Source organism: Nomia melanderi, chromosome 9, assembly GCF_051020985.1.
Source record: "Nomia melanderi isolate GNS246 chromosome 9, iyNomMela1, whole genome shotgun sequence".
Lineage (NCBI taxonomy): Eukaryota > Metazoa > Arthropoda > Insecta > Hymenoptera > Halictidae > Nomia > Nomia melanderi.
Window position 1 is genome coordinate 6,470,232 of NC_135007.1, and position 21,404 is coordinate 6,491,635.

Here is a 21,404-nt window from a genome sequence, read left to right on the forward strand (position 1 = left end):
TTTTATTATTAAAAATTATTTTAAAACTGATAAAATTTGAGGTAATATAATATTTGTATAAATGTAATATTTTGCAATTATGTCAATTTTAATTTGGAAAATAAATATGTACTTCGATACCTGCGAGTTTAATTATATCAACTGTAATTAAGAAAATTGTTTCTCGTAGACACCGTGGAATAATATACGAACACAGTGAAGGGACTCAAAAGAATGAAATGAAATAATAGTACTAAAAGTCTAAAAGAAGCTTTGAATGAAACTACGTAAATAATAGAACATTGTGAGCGTAATGAACGGAGCGCCTGAATCTTTCATTACGCGAAATAATTATTTTTAAGTTCACGGCTGGTTTTGTATAAGCGAAATATTAAGAATCAAGTCTAGTTCATTGTTAGAAGCATTAATACGAGTCCACACGTTTGTTTTCGTATGCAACTGAAAAAGACCAATGACACAAGCAATGATGCAATTAAATTCTTATACTTAATTGCAATTAATTAATTAATCATAAATTTGGAAGGTATAAAAATAAAATGAAAAAATTCAATACCACAATTTTGGGTTACATTTAATATCAGCTTATTGTTTTAAATTTTATTCATTGCATATCTTCATTTCAGCAGTTTCACTTCTTTACGTTCATGTCTTTCTTTTATTCTTTCTCTTTTCATTTTCATGGTGGTTTCAAGTCAAGAAATCAACAATATTAACTGTACAAAAGTCAGGTTTGATTCAATGAATATATTTTCCTCGGGTCAATTCGTACAAGAATCAGACTTTATCCGGCGAAGAAGTTTTCCGAAAGCAACGCCGCGAGTAGAATCCACTGCACCGTTTGTTTTTTTATTGCTTTTTATCAATATGTGGGTTCAAAGTGCGCTGCTACACGAGATATTTTCCTAAATGCGATTTAACTCGTCCAACTTAGGCTTCCTGTGCTTTCTCGCTATCTGGCTATGTAAATTAACGTTATAAAATGTGGTACAACGAACAGGGGTGTAGGGTGTGTGGGGGGGGGGGGCTGGTTCAGTCGCATTGCGTTTTACAGAACAATTATCGTGTAATAATACTCACATTCATCTTGTACAAGTATATTACATATACATATGTATCTCTATAAACATATATACACAGTCACATCCATTCTATTTCGTACCGAACACAAGCGTCGAATAAAAGGGAAAAAAGTCAACGAATTTATCGTTTCCCTATTACTCTTCCCGAATTCCAATATTTATTGAATCAATTTTTCGTGGAAATTTGTTCAATCAAATGGAATTTTAAAAAAGAAGTAAACTGTAATGTCATACACATAAAAATTTAAATAATATTTCCGTCATACACAATTTTAGATGATCCATTAAAATTTCCAATTAACTGAAACTGGACACAAAATATAAAATAAAAGCGTTGTTGGGATGAAATAGAATATGTATAAAATTGATTTGGAGTGCATGCAATTTATGTGTTACGTGCCTTAGTACGAATTCATTTCCAATGTCTGTTGAAGAAGTTTAAAACTTCTGCACGCTGCAATATTAATATCGCATAGAGTAGTTTAGTTATTCTTTTGTTCAGACATTGAGATACTGAAGACTGGATTGAATAATAAAATGAGAAGTGTAGCGTTTAAAACGTGTTATGAAAGGAAATCCCATGTATACTTTTTATACCGAAATTGAACCTCTTCACCTTCTATTCAATATTTGCATATAGTGCGAACACGAATGGCCGTAACTGTGCGCATATAATACTCAGAGAGTCGAAACCGTAATAACCACTGGTACGGTCACGCTCACGATCAAAGCGATGATAGAAATATCATTCGCCGTCATCTCAATCAGGATTCTCAAGTAATTTTTCACTCGTAATTACATCCGTCATTCTGTTAACAATAATGAAATCGATGCTCACTGAGAAATTTCCGCCGGAATTCTATCAGAAGGGCTATTATTCTGTCACGCATTCTAACATTCGTCATTCATCTATAAACTCATAAAAAACACAGATTGCGAAGCAGAAAAATAGTCTTTTCGGCTTGAAAAGAATCATGGTCATATAATAATTGACAAAAAGCTCAGAAACGAAAGGAATTTCAGTACATTTAAAATTTTGAAACATATGTTCATTATTCACGTTCACGTGTAATTTTCGTAAATTGATTTAGAATTCTTTTTCGAAAATATAAATATCTACATTTCCGAAATTTCATTTGAACGGTTTCCCACAATAATTTTATACAGTTACTCTATTCATTAAATTTTGATTGCCAGGTCGATAAACAGCGAGCGCACTTCATTCCCGTCAATTCGATTCCCTTCGATTATAGATTTAATAATTATACGCGGCCAATGAAGAACGAGATTTGCCTTGCAAAGCATATCGGACTATCTGGATTACGTCCGGGAAACTGTGATCGAAAATGACGTATCCGGCAGTGTGTTACGGTCAGATTATTAGTTCAGAGTGATCTCCAGAGAGAAATCACGAAGAGAAAAATCTCTCTCGGAGAATGCTGCTTTCGCAGAATTATGGTTGGGAATTATGATCAAAAGGGAAACTTTTATGCGACGCTATGGTTGGAATATTGACATTCTCATAATTATAGTTGCAAATCACCGAGAAAAATCGGAGGAAAGTTAACATTCTGATTGGCAATTAGTTTCTTCTTTCATAAAACTACAGTTGGAGACTTTGATCATATCGGTGTCATCTTAGTTTTGATTTCGGTTTCGACCCTCTGACGATAATACTACATCGTAAGAAGCATTTCAGTTACGTATTCTAGGTGTCAACGACATTGTTACTCACACAGTTATCATTAACTTCCACCTACATCGTATACAGTAATGCGTTCGACGAGCACATGATAAACCATCGTACTTAGAATAAATCAACAGAGGATAATAAAACGATTGCAATAATTACACCGCGTTAAGTCTCATTTGGCTGACGGATTGCACGCTTTAAGAACAAAAGGAAAACCGCTATATATCACCTACACCGTGTCAATGATTTAAAAAGTACTTTCATCTCGATTGCTGGTGAAATCCGTAACGGTGTTTCTGGGAAAATTTCACAAAATTTTTCACTTCATTTTTGTTAATGGTATCCTGAATTAACGATAATGACGAAAGCATTTAATCTTTTATTCTGTTAATAAGAAAGAATTAAATATGTGTTTCAGCTTGTATATAGTTGAAATTAAAGAAATCATTAAATAAAGATGCTAAATAATTATATCTATAACAATAATAATAGCAATTTTTCAATTATATTTCTGTTCTTAATTTGTAATCGACTTAATTAATAATGAACAAAACACAAGTTCTATTGTATTTCTCTTATGTTTAACGATCAACAGATGTTCATAAACCATTGTCTCCAAACATCGCGTTTTTGGTGATCGATGCATTAACAATATTAAACGCGCATCGAATTATTGATTCATGCGACTCGAACACCGTAAATACTGCGCGTTTGTTTACACACGGATTTACACAATTAATTGCACTTGTCTGAATCAACGGCGAGCCGCGTCCATCGAAATGGTAGTACTTTTTACGACACGTTCTATTCAATATGCATTAAATTGATCTGGTGAACACGTATACATAACGCAACAGCGCAACAAGTATATTATTTTGCCGCTATTCAGCCACGTAAATTACTCCCTGTAATAATTAGAATATGCGCAGGGCGACGGGGATGATACGCGCGAGCGGATATCTTGCGATACGCTGTGTTGCCGAAAAACAATGTTCTCCTAGAATGAAGTCGCGCCAGGATGGTTGCGACAATAACAGAGCTAAAGGCTATTCGCCATTTCAGTTTCGCGTACGCCGTGAAACGGAAGCCGACGGTGCTAATAGGACAGCTCGAACGGAAGAACAGATTCTTAGTGCGCAAGACAGATTCATAATTGTCATTAAAATTTTCTTTCGTATTTTCATGAATTTATTCATATTTTCTCCATCGCGTCACTCGAGTTTGAATAATTGATTTGATTTTCCTGAGATTTTAAAATTAATTTTCTGGAATTAATTCTCGGATTATTGGACGCGCCGAATATTTTGGATCTATAACCTGATTTCTAATTTAATTGAACAATATTGACTTCTCTGTTTGTGTCGTTAACAAAATTGTTAACGTTTTAAATTTATGGGATTTTTATGATTATTAAATCGGCAGTCTACGTGTCAAAATATTATTGTCCTTTGGATATATTTGATCAATTATGTTTGAATAAAGAATATGGGCAAAAGAAATCGTACTTTTTTAGGGAATGTAACGTTTGGATTGGTATCTGATTATTCTAGAAATTTGGCAATATCGAATGTTGAGTGCAACCGAAACTGAAATTCTAATAACTTGTTCTGAAACCGTTTGCTTTGGTGCAGTAACTACAAGTTTGGCAGTTTTAAATTTTGTTTTAGCCGACGAATCGCGTGTCTTTGCTGAAATCGTATACAGCGAGGAATTGATTGCCTAAGTAACTGGAAAAATGAAGTTGACTTGTTTTAAAGAATAATTAAGTTGGCCGTTAAAAAAAAATGTTAACATCCATACGATAGTATAATATCTCTGTTGTGTACCATTTAAGATTAAAAAAACTATGTTAAAACTATTAAGCACATTTTGAAGATTAGGTAAATATAAAAATTAACAATATTATACAATAAATTTATAAACAATATTGCTACATCAGGACGTTGAGGTTGTACATAAAATACATTTAAAACTAAAATACAATATATAATAAAAAATCAAATAGAACAGATTAATTGTTATTAAGTGTTTTATTAAAAATATTAGTAAAAAAAGGAAAACGATATAATTAAAATTTTATATTCCGTTTCTTATTAACAAAGAATCAATGTAAAATTATTACGTAAACGATTAATCAATTGTTACTAATATTTACTAATTTCATGAAGAATTGATCTAATGATTCGTACGTGAATTTTTCGGTATATATTCTATCAATATTGTACACGAAATTTGGTGGAATTAATTACTCCATTGCGCAAGGAATACTGATTCAAATGAGGCCACAAATTGCATCGTTTCTTGTTTTCGTTACGCTACCGTTCGTCGAGGGGCCAATAAATCTGGCTGAGCCCCATTATCCGGAAATACGTAAAATAAGTCAGACAAAATGATGCAAGAAATTCCGTGGATCGCCATGGAAACGAACCGCCCGATGCAGGGAAAATAGAATAAATAGCAGCCGTTCCTAATGCACTTGACCGAAAAGTCTGTTTCAACCTTTAAATCTTCAGCAATCCTAAATCCTTCCGAAAAACCTACATTTCTCTGATCAAACATTTATGTACTATAGATTTTACGTATTTACAGTTCGCATACGATTACCCCCAAAAATATAATTCCTACCATAAACATTATATCTATGAAGTGATGGGTAAAATTATATCAGATTTGTTATAAAAAAATGTATTATTTTTCAAAACGATCAATTTGTATTTAAAAGATGATTATATGTAATTTTTAAAAATCATGAGATTATATTCTGATTAGATTCATATTGTTACATCAACTTAGATGCTTTTAATAAATTATTGTCTGTATCATTAGTTTAAGTACTTCGTTCATTTCGCGTTGCCATTTGAAAAATAGAAATAAATAGTTTCCGGTATTGCGATTATTGTTTAGTCACTTTTGCAGATTGATCTCGCAGAACACTATGAAATCTGTTCTTGCTTCAAGGACTCGAACGAAAGCTCGAAGAATTAATGATACTGTGACGCTACGAAACATCGCGGATAGATTTCATTTGAGACTCGAGGAAACGACGACAACAGCTTGTAGAAACTACGGTTTAACTATACAGTACAATAAAATACGAGGCGTGGGGTTTCTGGATTTGGAACGAAGCGGTTAATACCTGAACATTCCCCGCGTTCTGCTGCGGCTTGTATCTGCAAAAAAATATTTAAATAAACTGTTATTCAGTATACTCGTTTTTCCAGTTACGCATGCAACATTATGACTAAGCTAATTTTCTGAACTGCATAAAAAAGAAAATAATACGAAAGAATTTACTATTAATTTATATAATTTCTATACGTTCTACCATTCAAAAAACTACTGCGATTAATTCCCTCAAAAAATCTCTTACCATTATCATCCTAAAATACTACAACTTAAAACATTCAGAGATTATAAAAGTTAGAAACTGAAAAATATTAAATTGCAGCACGTTTCAAAGCATATATTACAATTTTAATTTAAATGTACTCAATTCTACAAACAACAGAAAACAGACACCAACCATCTCTCACAATAAAGGAAAACAAAAAGCCCTATCCGTAATCCCAGCAAGCAGTCTCAAAACTAATTAAACAAACGACTGACCTGTGCAGCAATTTCTCGTTTATCGAAAGACCAAGCGTCAGCGTCCGGGGTTTCCTTTTGGTCCGCAGTTTCGCGGTCCCCTGCTCCATTCAGGACCTCTCCGAGCCCATCAGGAGCTGTTCCCTTTGCCGGCGACTCGGCATCCTGGCTCCCCGCGGGGCCATCATCTCGAGAACATTTCGCACCGATCACAGTGTGTCCACCTTGAAACTTCACCGACTTCTTCCTCTTAACTTTACCAGGTTGCTTGCTCGAGTCACCGGAAGGTTTCCCATCCTCTTTTCCCTTCACCGGCAAACATTCGCCGTCGTTTCTCCTCAGATCACTCGATTGTTCCGAATTTTCCTCATCGATCCTGACCATACTGGTGACCGCGGCGCACTTGTACTTCGTCTTGATCGATTCGATGTACCCGGTCTCCGTTGTCGAACGAGCGTTGTCCTTTTTCGGCTCATAGGACCTAGCCTCGTTTGCCCTCGCCTCCAGGCCCCTGCGTATGCTGACCACCGACCGGTGTCCCGTCGTTTTGTCCCTATCTACTCTATCTCTATCGTTAGTTTTAGAATCTCTGTCGGTCGTTGCCTCCCGTCGAATCTCGTAGTACTTAACGAAGCTTCTAACTCTACCGGGGGTTATTGTTACAGTGTCGCGGGATTGGTCGTCACTTACAGCTACGGGTGTTACGGCCCTGTTATTGTCATTATTATTACAATGGGGTCGAGGAATCCTCCTAGCTATGGCACTTCTGGCGCCACTACCCGTCCTCCTGCTTAAATCTAACTGCGCCCAGTCCGCCGGGTCACTGTCCATCACCGTGTGGCCGTCGCCTAACTCCTCATCACTGCTAACCCTTGCGTCAGTCTTTTCGCTGCAACTCGGTAACTGCAGAGGCACCGCGGAGCTCTCTACTTCAATGTCGTCTTTTATCAGTTTTCGGGGCACGTGGTCCTTGCTCGAACGCGTTTCTCTTGGCTCGATCCGAACTCCGTGGAATCTTCTTGGTGATCTTGCCTCATCTTCTTCATCGTCTTGCTCGGATCTGTGAACCAACACTTTTACTATCTCTTTGTTCGCGTTGGCCCTTAGAAACTCAGGCTCTGATGCGGATGTTCTTGGGAAGTCGAATTTGTCTGGTTTTGTGGAAGTTTCTTTTGTTTCTGATGTTTGAAAGTGTTTGAAAGTGTTTGGTGACTTTGGCGAGACTTGAGTAGTTTGAGTTTGGCTGATAGTTGGGGATTTCATGTTCTTTTTATTTTTCTCTTGATAAGATTTATCTTCTGATATTTCCAATTTTATTTCAGTTCTCCTTGCTTGGAAGATACCTTCGCTGTCATTTTGTCTCTCATTGTTTACTGGTCGTAATTTAATGTTGCTGAAATTGGAGAGTAATTCGTTTAGTACGGCGCATTTTACTTCTCCGGCTTGTTTCTTGGAAGGTTGGATGATCCTAGAGGACCTTGGTTTTAGAACTGGAGTCTCCATCTTCTTGAGATTCTCTTGGGACTCCTGTAACACTTTCTGGATTTCAACATCCATTTTTATCGATTCGTTTAACCTACGTGATATTTTATTTTCTTCCTTGTTGCCTATATGACTTTTTATTTTCATCCATGAGGACGATTTCGGATGGGCAGCAACAATCTCACAACTTGTTGAACCGGTCCAGGTCTCAGCCTCGTCTTCGCAAAGCATGTTTTCCAGGAATGAGTTCCGTCTAATGCTAACTGGAACGCTAACACTGTCAACTTGTTGAACATATTCTTTCATTTTGCAATCGTCCTTAGGGAACAAGGCGTTCACCACTTTCCCCTCGTTTCCCTTAGCATTTAATTCTTCGTAATCGTTATCAAGTTTGTTTATATATGAATCGTGAACTTCTAGTCCATTTTCTCTTGCTTCAGAAAACTGGTTATGATCTTCGGACTCATTCGACGAGAAGTCCCGCTGAATAACTATGTTCCGAAGCGATTCACTTACGAAAAGCTTTCGCTTGTATTGTTGACTCGATTTATCGGTTGAATCGAATGATATTGACTCGAATTCATCGTTGTTTCTCTCTTCCATCGAAGATACTTTCTCAACAGCATTGATATCTGAATTATCCGGTAATAAATTCTCTTTTGCATCATCGTTCGTTATTAATGTCTGATCAAAAGCTGCATTTATCGGCAATTTTTGTTCGCTAGTCTCAAAATCTTGATCACAAATTAATGCCTCTTTATCGAATTGAGTATTTTCCATATTCTCTTCCAATCTCTCTTCAATAACAACATTCACATTTTTATCCACAGTCTTCGAAACCGTCTGTTCATAAACTTCAACATCCTTGTTAACATACCCATAAGCTTCTACCAGCGGATCCAATCGCATCGGTCCAATCTTGTCCTTTCTAGTTTCAAACTCTCCATTACATTTTACACGATCAATCAAAGATTCCAACAGCGAGTTATCATCCTCGATCTTCCTCCGATCCTCTTCAAACCCATCCATCGCGGAACTGCGTCCCATCCCACAATCCGCTTCCGATCTCATTAAACTCTCGTCCGTTTCATCCATAGACAGTTTCTCAACCTGGCAGGGACCAAAGGATTGTTCCTGTAGCTGCTCTGCAGCCACACTACAAAAGGAGCCCTTCGAATTATCAATGTCATCTTCATCGAACGATCCTCCGTCACCGAAATCCATCGAAGTGCAGTTGTACTCGAACAAAGACTCAACGTTGGCGTCCCTAGCCTTCAAAACAGTGCTAAAGGGCACATCACCAAACTCATCGGAGTCACGAGAGTCCTGTGGACTATCAGCAAACTGAGTTACATCCTCGATATCATCCGTGATCTCCGTCAGCTGCACGGAACTAGCGAAGCCATCAGCTTCCCCGTTCGACAGTGGACTGACATTCCGTAAACTGTTGTGCAAACTGTCTCCATCTTCGCTCAGATCGTGATCAGGGGTCGAAGAGCTAGGTGACTGTATGACGAATCTCACCTTGGTCAAACGAGGAACTGCTGGCTGGTCTTCATCAGAATTGTCGTGGCACATCGGTCCAGCCGATCGCCTAATGTTCACCTTGCTACTCCTGTCGATGTAATCCTCGAATACGAAACCATTGGAGTCATCGAACTTCTCGATGAAATGGTCAGCGAAGGTGCCGTTCCATTTATTCAAACACTTGCCGAAAGGCAGATTGGTAGTGGTAACGCGGAAACACATGTCGCTTTCTTCTTCATCCAGCGAATGCTGGAAGGACTCATGGAAAGATTCGTGGATGGAACTCACGAACTGAATGGCCGACTCTGTCCCAGTTTCCTCTTCGATCGGCAAAGTGTTTGACATGACGTTCTGGAAGTCGTGCAAAGTGAACAGCAATGGCGGATATTTATTCGCCTCTTTTCTAGCCAGAGTCTCGAATATCGGTAACGCGCCATCGTTTGATGAGCTCGAAATGTTTTCTGCGCCGTTTGTGTCGTTGGCATTGTTGTTGGTTTCTTTAGTGGATACTAAGCCTGTGTCTTCAAACTGATGAGGCAAAGAAATCGACTCTGTTTTGTTGGAATTTTGCTTGTTCGATGTTTCTTCTGCATTTTCGAGCGATTGGTTGTTTGATGTCTGTTCTTCGTCGGAGTCTTCTTCTTGGTGATATTTAGCGACGTAGGGTTTGACTCTTCGGATGGTTCGCGGCGGCGGTGGTGGTGGTGGCGGTGCCACGCGCTTCCTCTCCAACTTACTGAGGATCGGCGACGTATCTTCAGCAGTTTTTACGGCCCCGGCGTACTTTGCTTTACGCTTTTTGCGTCGCGGCGGAACGGGCGGTGTGCTTGCTGTTTCTGCGCCTGAAATAACCAGTAGTCGGATATTTGTTTTTGCGGTAATGAAAACTGTTAGTTTATTCATTACAAAGATCCGTTTTTTTTCATTGATCTTTTCAACTTCGAGAGAATTGTTTGAATTATTTTTGCGCGGCATTTTTAGATATATGGTTTTTGAGTAATTCTCAATAATTTAGCTACTGATGGTTATAGTATTTGAACGGTAAGTATTAAGTTTCTTTTTAAAGTAGTATAGAGATTTGTTTAAAAAATTAAAAAACGGGGATGGTAATTGATGTAAGTAATATCAGTGAAATTTGAATTGAAATACAATTGATAATGTAGATACACAGCAAACGACATTTCTCACACACACACACACACGCACGCACGCACACACACACACACACACAGAGCAGCAGGACAGCAGCAGACAGATCAAACGAATCTTTATGTTTCAAAACAATAAACACAACGTTCTAAATGATGAAAACTGGAACTTCGAAAACTCACTAAATACACAGTTTTCTGATTATTATTTCATTCACTGGTATATTACGAAGATGAAAATTCATTTGACTTTTTCAAATGTCCCTATTCTACTCTCGCAAGCTTTTAAAGATTTTCAAAAGTCGTCGCAATGCAATTAATCAGAAAAAGATGAAAACAAAATTAGAATTTGAAATACAAATGAAATTTATATGGTTGTATTATTATATTTACATTTGTGCATGTCGGAGAGGTAGGTAACGGTTGGCGAGCGTGTTTAAAAATGATTCGAGATGCGGAAACGCGCGACTGACGACGGCGTTAGACCGTCCGAGGGATACTAAAGGTGATTCTCTACAAATGACAGACTGCCCTCCACCCCTCTCCAGCATGCGGTCAATAGCAGTGATTCAGTAACCCAACCAAGTTTAAATTTCCTACTGAATGAAGGAAGACCCTAACGAGTTGTCGCATGAAACTAAAATCAATGACGGCTATAAATGGCATCTGTGATGTAACCCTCAACTTTGATAGGGTTCTATAAAATTTGTTTAAAGAACGAATAAGTTAACATGAAATAATCTCACTTCGATAGTTACTCTCCATCTATTCTTTTTTAAAACGTCAACATCAAATTTTTAACCAATTTTTTTAACCTACACGTTTTTTAATAATATAATCGACAGATTTTCTCCTTTTTTAAAAATTGATTTAATTAAAAAGTTAACTCTGGGTGGGATAGTGAAACATGATTAATGCTTTATACACGATGACGTTTTTAAAAATCTAATTTTAGCCGTGACGTTCACTTTTGAAAGGAAGTTTAACATAACCATTCGTATTAAATGGGGAAATGGCGAGAGAGAGAGAGAGAGAGAGAGAGAGAGAGAGAGAGAGAGAGAGAGAGAGAGAGAGAGAGAGAGAGAGAGAGAGAGAGAGAGAGAGAGAGAGAGAGAGAGAGAGAGAGAGAGAGAGAGAGAGAGAGAGAGAGAGAGAGAGAGAGAGAGAGTAACAAATGGTGCCGCTTCGAACTCTGAGCAAGGCTTCGCCCGCTAAGGGGATAAAAACAATTCGATTAGGTTACGTGAGCGATGCAGCTACGTTCGACATAATGGACATAACGGCCTTAATGGTATTTTCTGTTGGCTTTTATACATAAGAGCATCTACCATCTCAATCGTGATGTTAAAACGGAAAGGACGTCTGGAGGACCGTGAAAGTGAAATTATAAAAAATTTGTAATTATTATTCTACCACGTTTTTTAATTTATATTAGTGATCAGCGGGATAATAATAATGTATCGATAAGGTACGTACAATTAAGCATACGGTCGGATTAAATAAAAACTTGGCGGCTCGTTCTACTGACGTCGAAGTCCTCTATGTTAAGCAATATACTGGCGGACTTAAGCGCCCCGTTATCGACGAGATCGCCCATGTACAGGCTGTTCGCATTATGATTGCCCATCGCGCTGGATGCAGCACTGCTGTACGCGCTCGAAGTGTTTTGGACCGATGCACCATCGGTGGTTCTTTGAACGAGCCATTTGTTCGTCACACTCGACGTATCCGCTTCCGAGGACACGTCGAATCTGATGTCACTGAAATCAATACAAGCCCAGCCTTCAACTTAAAGATCGGTAGATGCGATTTAATCGTATGCTAAAGATGCACTTTCTTTTGATCAAATGAATTAAACTTTTTCATCAAAATTCTTGTTATATATAGTCCAACTATGGCTATACCTTTTTTAATATCGGAGAATTCTTTTCTGTTATTTCATTGTTTTTATTTCATGCAGTCGATATCTTGTTTATTATAAAAAAGGCTGAAAGACACAATAGAAGCCAACGTATCTGATTATATGTAGTTTATTTTATGAGAATTGAATATTGATCACTAATAAAATCGGAAATATACGATCAGTCGATTATACTTTTCAATATTTATTTTCATCGTTCTCCAATATTTAATATCATTTTTGTGACACAAGCATATTTCAAATTTAAATTATGTAAAGTAAATAATGTCCCACAACTTGATTCACCCAGTAATTGTTAAATACATTCTTCTACCCAAAATATATTCTCGACATTTAAGAGATCTCTCTTCGGTGAAAGGATAAGATAAATCGCCGCAACAAATGTCACGGAAGGAATGCTTAACGTATAATAAAGTGAAGACACTTGTATTTACTCACTTCAAATAATTATTTTCTACCACCTTCTGTTCATGATTCTGCCTGGAGATAGCGTTTTTACGAGAGGTAGGCTGAGAGAGGACCAGCTCGATCGTATCGGACGAGCTCTGTAGCATCTTCAGAGCATCCTCGTACCGTAAATGCAATAAATTTTGTCCATTTATCGCGACGATACGATCACCTGTCACCAATAAATTTCGTTGAAGTAATGCGAAAACGCTGAAGTAGTGCGAAATGTTTCAAGAAACGTTACCTTTGTTCACGTTCCCCGCCATATCAGCCGACCCACCAACCGACACCGCTTGAACGTAAACGCCTCCGTCGTTACCCTCTGTCACCTGCAATCCGATGCTGCCACCATGACCCCTCTCCAACTTAATCGTCTGCAGGATACGCTCCTCGGCGAAGGATAATTCCTCAAGGCGGGCTGCTAGGGACGCGGACATTGATTCATCCTCGGTAACGTGGAACGTCTCGTCGTCTGTTCGAATGTCAGCGTCTATAATGAAGAAATATTTTATGGAACATTAAAGATTTTGTACCAAATGTTTCTTTAATAATGACAGTATTAAATTATGTACAAATGAAATTGATTTATGTGAAATATAGAAAGTAGTTATGATGCTAAAGATTATTGCGTAAACACGATTATGAAAGGAAATTATACCTTGATGTTAGATAATGCATGGGCTGTTCTATTCACTGTGTAATCGTGTAAGTTGAGTACTTTTTTAAATATTATTATCATTTGTTTGTATATGAAAATTATGGTAAAAATAATAAAAAATAATGTGATAATAGCGTATGTTAAAATGTATCGTTAAAAGTGGTTTGAGATTGTTTGAAATTGTTACTAACTGAGCACGTATGCTTCCGGTAGAGGAGATTCCGTGGACCGGCCAGATAATGATTGGATCGAAGACTCGGTGTCCGATTTTAGCGACAGAGACTCCATGTCGTCGGTAAGAGCGGTATCCTTTGGTACGAGGCTGTTATAAATCGCTCGCGTTCCCATTTTCACCCCTAGACGCCGTGGTAAACTAGGCGTGCGGTAACCACCTGATTGCCTGGATGTTCCGTAATTCGGTAAACTGGAGGTCTTCATCTGGAAAATCAAATTTCGATTTACCTCAACTGCAATTCCAAATAATTATGGAAAATAGTTGTAATATAATTTACAAATATCAGAATAATAAAACGAGAATATTTTGAACTGCAAAGGGTTAACAACGATCGAGAATAAATGTAACAATTTTTAATGAAATCTATCTCCATAAGTCACTAAAAATATATTATAAATGCATTTTATAAACCATAATATTAAAAAAAATATTTTATACAAGCTCACACACCTTGTGTAGTGACTTCTTCACATCCGACACGTCCCACACCTCATCCGGAACAGGAAAATCTACTTTCCGGTTAATTCCAACTTTGTTGATGGCCGCGTAGAGTTCTTCAGGATTAGCAGGATTTTCCAACTGGTCGACATCGTTCGACGACATGATTTTCGGCAAAGAATAGCCGCATTCGGTGTCCGTTCCTATTTCTATCCGAGGACAACTGTAAAGTTGCCCGTTAGTTTTTGTTCCCTTCGCGTCCAACGAACAAGGCTCATTGGGGGTGGCTAAGCTTCTCTCGGATTCGTCTTCCGTGTCACGAGACTCGCCTTCCGGTTCTAATCGAACGTTCACTTGCGCGTAAAGTGCGTCCTCCTCGAACGAATACGAACTGGGCTCGCGAAGAGGATCCTTAGGCTTTGATGCCGCATTCACCTCTTTCTCGGGATTCTCGTTCTCTTTGTTCTGGTATTCTTCGAGCTGCATCGGATAACTTGGTCTCAATTGTGCGTTCTTCACTGTGTTCGCTATCGCTATCTTCGTTTTGCTGTCGTGGGATTTCATTTTCGATGGCGAGGGCTTTGTTTCTATGGTTGTCGGAACTCCGAACTCTGGGAATCAAAGTGTTTGAAATTATTTTTAAAATTCGACAATTTCACGGTAGAAATATTTAATATTGTATAGAAAGACTGCTGTTAAACATGAAATATTACTACTGAAATGAAATGTCACATCACTACATGAAAACTACACATGTGCGTATAATTAGGATAAAACCAGTAATAGAAAGAATAAGATGAAGAATAATATAGATTTTGAAATGATTTTTATTGCCTCTGCTGTATAGTCTTCCCGTAGAGAAATAATTGTAACTACTAACTAGTTAGTACTTACATGCAAAAGTCGATACATACCTTTCGCAAGTCCTTGAAGCGAAGTAAGCTCGGAACGTAGCCTCAGGAAGAACTGGTGGTGCAAGGAGGTAAGCTTGAAAGCGAAGTAACTCCTGAAACACAAAAATACACTCAAACTCGTCTTGTCTTACGCCACACGTTACACCAACGCCCGTATCCCATTCAAACGCGAAAATCTAGAGTGTTCCTTTCGCAATTGCTATTTCCCTTTCACGGTAAATGAATGCAACATTTTCATTTAGCTACACAGTCAATCCCACTCTTAATTCACGTATCCACAGACGCGATATTCTAACGTCATTTCTCATACAGAACTATATCTGGTAAAAAAAATAACATCGCAGTCTACACTGAATACGATTCATACTTCTGCGAAATCGATTCAAACCCTTTCATTTGGAACTGAAACCGTGTTTACAGTCGTATTGAGAAGTAAATGAAAATTCTTGACAAATCATTTGCAAAATTTAATATAGATATATTTTAATATATTTTAAGAATATAAAAGTAGACGAAGATATTGATACAATAAAACAAAACCCCTCTTATAATTATCTCACATCATTAAATATCTAAAAGTATATTCTCGCAATGTCTTGTAAAGTATTTTCATCAGCAACTGTACAAACTCCGTAAAGCTAATTAAACCAAGACTTACTTCCGATGGTCCATTCTCAGCTTAAACTTGCACCGTTTTCCATTCACTTTGCTGTAAACGACCAAGCAGCTCTTGCTATAGCTCAACGTTTGAATGTCTTTCCACTGAAACTGCGCCAGCTCGATCCTTTCTCTGGGCTCGCCACCCCTTTCGAACAACTTCAACCCTTGCGCGTGGATCGCCAACCAAACGTTGCTCTCCGTTTTCTTCTTGCCCTTTTCTCCCTTACTGTTCTTACCCCCATGATTCATGTTATTATTATTATTATTCATATTGTTGTTGTTATTGTTACAAGCTTCAACGCGATTCTTCGACGACTTTTGCCCATAAATATCGTTTGACGTTGCGCTCTTCGTTAAACCTGGCAGTTTCATTTCATCCTCTCCGTAAGGAATTTTTGGCAGATTTTCGCAGGACCCTAATCTTGCGATTTCAATCCTTCCACGAAGAGGATAATCTTGAGTCCTGTCCTGATTGTAAATCTTTTCTGTACCATCGTGCAATCCCTCCGATTTATTCCGATCTTTGCTCATGTTTCTTTTCCGTTGTTGTGCCATCACTTTCTCTAGCTCTTTCGAGTCCACGGTAGCGATGTAATAATGAGATCCGTAGTCTGCCAGTGTCTGCGCGTGAGTAATGAACATCTCTTCAGCTTTGTTAGAGTCTAGACCGCGTCTGTCGCGATGGGCTTGGTGAAGACGGGCTCGAAGAGCGTCTGTTCCTCCGTTATTCAGTTGCGGCTGATGCTGATCCGTGTTTAGGATTAAAGATTCCGGGAGGTAGTGCTCTAACAGGAAATAATCTCCGCAGCCGTGTTCCTAAATTGTACAGTCAATCTTTTAATTGTATAACAAGGAAAATGTAATTATAGCAGTTTGAATTTTTATTTCGTTTTGATAAACATATAACATTCTCATTTAGACATTTTCAATTTGTCCTCCTTTTTTAGCAATGCAAAATTATATTTAATATGATAAGTAGTGTGTCAATCATACGTTAATAATCAAATTATTTGTTCTTTGGTTACATTACCATACTGCGAGCCAAAAGAGAATTTTTGTTAGAGATTTTACGACGTAACGCTAGGAGACAAATCGGCAGAACTGTATATGAACTTTTCAATTTTTATTTCACTGGATAAAGTACTTCGATTTTCACTTCGATGTTTGCTCTGATAGTTCCCATTTACTCACATTCACGTTGTAATTTCCAAATTCGGCCTGAAGTGCCAGTCCAGTCAGATTAATTAACTCCGGGCACGGACACACCAGCTGTTGCTCCAATATACATCGTCGTATTTGCAGATACAGCAGATGCTTTGATATCCAACTCCTGTGGAAATAATCCATCAAACGTTGTGTAAACAATTTTTGTAACAGTATTTTGCTATGTTTATTGCGCCATAACTCCTGGTAAAAGGGAAACTTATGGTAGATCTAAGCAAGACAATAAAGAGTAAAAAAAGGGAGAACACTGTGTGTCGATATTTCCAGTTTTATCGTAAAAATGTATATTTTACTGTACCTTATACCGCGAAGAGAAGGCAAAAAGAACCTGAGCCTTAGGTACAACATGAAACTGGTTGGTAGGCCCAAGAGACCTTTACTCTTGCCGCTACTCAGCCATCCCGGTGGCGCGACCTTATTTAGTTTAGTTTCCGGTGGTAAAATTGCAAAATCACCCGCCAACAGCACCGCCAGGCCTAGAGTGAAGTTTTCGTCAAGGCTTTCCGCTTGTACGATCGCCTGTAATCATTTACACGGGATGCATTATGCAAGTAGGTAGCCATACGAGTATCAAAAACAGGTTAAATAATCGGTAGAAATGTATTCGTTGAATTGTCATGGGATTGCCACGACCTCGGAAGGTTCGAATTTCAAAGTACCTGTTTGTTTCCGAGTTAATGAACACGGTTTACGTTATTATGAAATAAATGTTTGATCATTACAGTTGCCAGTGTTTATATTCACGAGAATTTTATATGTCCACACAATGGAGTTATTAGCCATTTAATATAATTGTATTATGTTTTGTTATATGCAAATTATATTGCATCGAGTAATATAAAATAATACAGATTAAAAATTTTAAAAGTCCTTTAATATAAAATTGATCAAATATATGTTGGACGTGATTTGAATGGTACGATGGTACCTTTTAATAGAGGAAACTCATTTTTTTTCTTACTTTCTTTTCTTATTTTTATGTGTATATTCAACTATCGTCTCACAATGTTCACAGTTACTGATAGCACACCCTATACAGTGGCGGTCATATACTTACGTACAGTTCCTGTTTAAATTTTTAATGTTTATTTACTTCCTTAAAGCGTCTATAGCGACTGTTTACATATTATTTCTAAGAAGTATCTATTCTAATATACATAAAAGCATGAGGGTGTTTCTTGATTCCCAGAAACGGAAAAGTTGGTAAATATTTTCTTTGAATGTGTTAGTTTCATGGCGGACAACTACTTACGTACACTGCGATTATATGCGTTAAAGTCAAAAGTGCTTGCAATGTAAGCAATATTTCATAGTATTTCTTGAACAGTGTGAGTAGTTAGATGTGTTATAATAGTACGGTAATGAGTAAACGTAAGAATATCACTCCAGAACAACGGCGTCGAGTGCAAGAACTTCGTAAGAAAGGAATGTCATATCGAAGAACTGCAGCCGAACTTGAAATATCTGTGATGGTTTCTCATCAAGCTATAAAATATATTAAACGAAATGGAACAACAGACAACCTTCCCTGTAAATCAAGACCCCGAAAAACTGATGCAAGGACCGATCGCAAGATTCATCGGCTGTCTGAAGCTGACCGATTTAAAACAGCGATTAATATTTATAATGAAATATCAGCGAATTTGGAAGTAGACATTAGTGTAAGGACTGTACGACGCAGATTAAACGAATTTCAATTAAATGGACGCGTTGCGAGAAAGAAACCCTTCATATCAGAAAAGAATCGTCGAGCTAGGATTGCTTTTGCGAAAGAACATATTAATTGGACACTATGGATTGATGTGAACAAATACGTAAAAAGAAAAAGACCAAGAAGTATTGAAAAATTATACTCCACAATAAAAGAAGCGTGGGAGTCAATACCATTTGATCGATGTGTTCGTCTTATCGAATCGATGCCGCGGAGATGTGCAGAAGTTATTAAAAATAAGGGTTTATCAACCAAATATTAAAATATTGTAAAAACATTATAATACAAGTATTAAAAACTATAAAAATGTGAGTATTGTACTGTGTACGTAAGTAGTTGTCCGCTATGAAACTAACCCGATGAAACAAAATATTTACAAACTTTTTCGTTTCTAGGGATCAAAAAAAATCCTCATGCTGTTATATATATTAGGATAGATACTTCTTCGAAATAGTATGTAAACAGTCGCTATAGACACTTTAAGGAAGTAAATAAGCATTAAAAGGTTAAATAAGAAACTGTACGTAAGTATATGACCGCCATTCTATATTAACTCAATTTCAAAGTTTATTCGGCTCTCGAACCGTACTAGAATGGATCAATAGATTTGAATCTTTAACAGTCTCTTGAAATTTTTTATTTAACTCTTAAAATGATAAAAGTGTCACTTATAATTTAAGGGAAACACGTTAAGTAGTATTAGTGCTTTGAATGAAAGTTTTACATTATGTTCGCTTGCATTAGAGTTTTCATTGTATATTTTTGATTTCATATTGGTAAAAGGAAAAGGGTACCACCTCGTTATATATAAAAAAAAGTGTATTACAATTACTCGATGGGAATATTTGTTTTATTCGATGGAAATATTTTTGAATGATTGACGGTTGTTTCGTACTGATTGTACGGCAATAGTTGATATCGCATAACTCATGGTTTGTGGATTTGTCGTATGTAACAATTAATCTCGGCAGAATGCCAGAATTTCTCGAGTTCACACCGGAATTTGTGGTCTCGTGAATAACCGCCCACGTCTTGAACTTCATGGCGTAACTCTAGATACCGTTCGACCATTCGTAAAACGAAACCAATGTGACTCAAATTTTATTTACAGTCAATTTGTCTAAAAATATTTTTAGACGTAGTACAGTATTTTAAAAATACGAATCTGTTCTCGCTTCTGTTGAAAAAATCACGATTTAAAATCAACTTTTAAAGCAACAGCATAGTTTTTTGCTATATTATAGAAAATTGTACAATACAAAATTAAATATAACGTTACTATAAACCGCATTCACTGCAGTATATATAAATTGTATAAGAAAATATAATATTACCGTTGAAAAATATAAAATTTGCATACTAATATTTCACACAACTATTAATATTGATTGTTAACAGTAATAGTATTACATGTATTATCAGTTTCATGTGGACTATGAGATATTTATACTCTACGAAAGAAATCTACGAATCGACTGATAGATGTGAGGTTATCAGTTAATTACGTAACGCCAGATTTCACATATTTTAATCAAGTAGAAATGGAACATAGATTATGGCTATTATAACTAGTTAAGAGAATTTGTTTCTTTGAAAATTTCGGTTAAAAAAATTCGATTAAGAATTTTACAATACAAAGAAGGCGACATGAATACATTAAGATTCTCCAAGATCGAGAATAAATTTTTCATTCACTTCTATGAATGACATTATACGTATCATTCAAATATAATTGTTCCCCGAATTGGATCCCTTATCAGCGACGGACACGCTCCATCGAAAACTCTCGTCACATCGCACTTTCGATTGAACTTCAACATATCTCATCAATTTTCATCTTCAAAAATTGATCTTCGAAGATTCCAGTATAAATTGAATGAAAACTGATTGAAATTTGTTCTTTACTTAGTATAACAATGAGTATTATTAATATTGTTTATTAAACATTTTACCTGGAACAAGTCACCAGCTGTAACTTTTTGAGGGTCGCAAGTCACTTCCAATCGTTGACCAGTCAACATTATTACAACTATACGTCCGCAATTTCCAGCCTATTTTCAGGAAGAAATAATTTTTATTAAACTGAACACATATTCGAAATTTGCACGTGAAGTCTGTGGAAAAAAGTATGCTACCGTTAAATATATGTTTGCTATAGCTTACATGACATTTACTTTAATACAAATTGTTTAAAAATGCACGGAATGTGTAACATATGCAATAAGGGTGACATCAACATCCGGTATGGTCTAGTGGCTAGGATACCTGGCTTTCACCCAGGAGGCTCGGGTTCGATTCCCGGTACCGGAAAATTTTTTTTACTCCCTATTTTGGACGGAATCCCTATACATATTATATAATACACTAACATGATTCAGGACATAAACTCTATAAAGGGGTGAGCACTACATCTTCGGTATGGTCTAGTGGCTAGGATACTAGTCTTTCGTTAGCCACCGAAGGGAACGGACGTGAAAATTTGTACCTCCGTCCCCAATGGTAATAAAACAGCCAAAGTGACCTGCGAGCCTAAACTGAAAGTGCACGACGAACAGTGACAGAGTGAAGTGTCCGGTAAAATCAATCTGACTTTCGTGAGCAAATCGAGCTCCCCCAAAAAAGGGACATGTATGAAAATTCAAAGCGAAAATCCAACAACATAATAATAAAAAAAAAAAAGAA

The 21,404-nt window shown here is 37.0% G+C and overlaps 1 protein-coding gene and 1 non-coding gene across 9 annotated transcripts in view; one reads left to right on the top strand and one right to left on the bottom strand.

Annotated features, from left to right (window-relative positions):
- Positions 1–21,404, bottom strand: part of LOC116427851 (uncharacterized) — a 130,064-nt gene that overhangs the window by 346 nt on the left and 108,314 nt on the right. For 6 of the 8 annotated variants that reach the window (XM_076370797.1, XM_076370792.1, XM_076370796.1 and 3 more), the window contains 11 exons: positions 20,675–20,773; positions 17,310–17,530; positions 16,979–17,117; positions 15,786–16,603; positions 15,128–15,219; positions 14,226–14,824; positions 13,732–13,978; positions 13,127–13,372; positions 12,874–13,054; positions 11,991–12,274; positions 10,057–10,208 (listed from right to left, as the gene is read on the bottom strand). In XM_076370797.1, coding sequence (XP_076226912.1) covers positions 12,010–12,274; positions 12,874–13,054; positions 13,127–13,372; positions 13,732–13,978; positions 14,226–14,824; positions 15,128–15,219; positions 15,786–16,603; positions 16,979–17,117; positions 17,310–17,530; positions 20,675–20,773 — 2,907 coding nt within the window. In that variant the 3' untranslated portion in view covers positions 10,057–10,208; positions 11,991–12,009. Of the gene's footprint in view, positions 1–724; positions 5,943–6,378; positions 10,209–10,907; positions 11,067–11,990; positions 12,275–12,873; positions 13,055–13,126; positions 13,373–13,731; positions 13,979–14,225; positions 14,825–15,127; positions 15,220–15,785; positions 16,604–16,978; positions 17,118–17,309; positions 17,531–20,674; positions 20,774–21,404 lie in introns of those variants that run through there. The other 2 variants (XM_031978657.2, XM_031978659.2) reach the window with 2 other exon arrangements.
- On the top strand, positions 20,961–21,032 carry TRNAE-UUC (transfer RNA glutamic acid (anticodon UUC)). Its single transcript has one exon. It is a non-coding gene; the product is annotated as a tRNA-Glu (tRNA).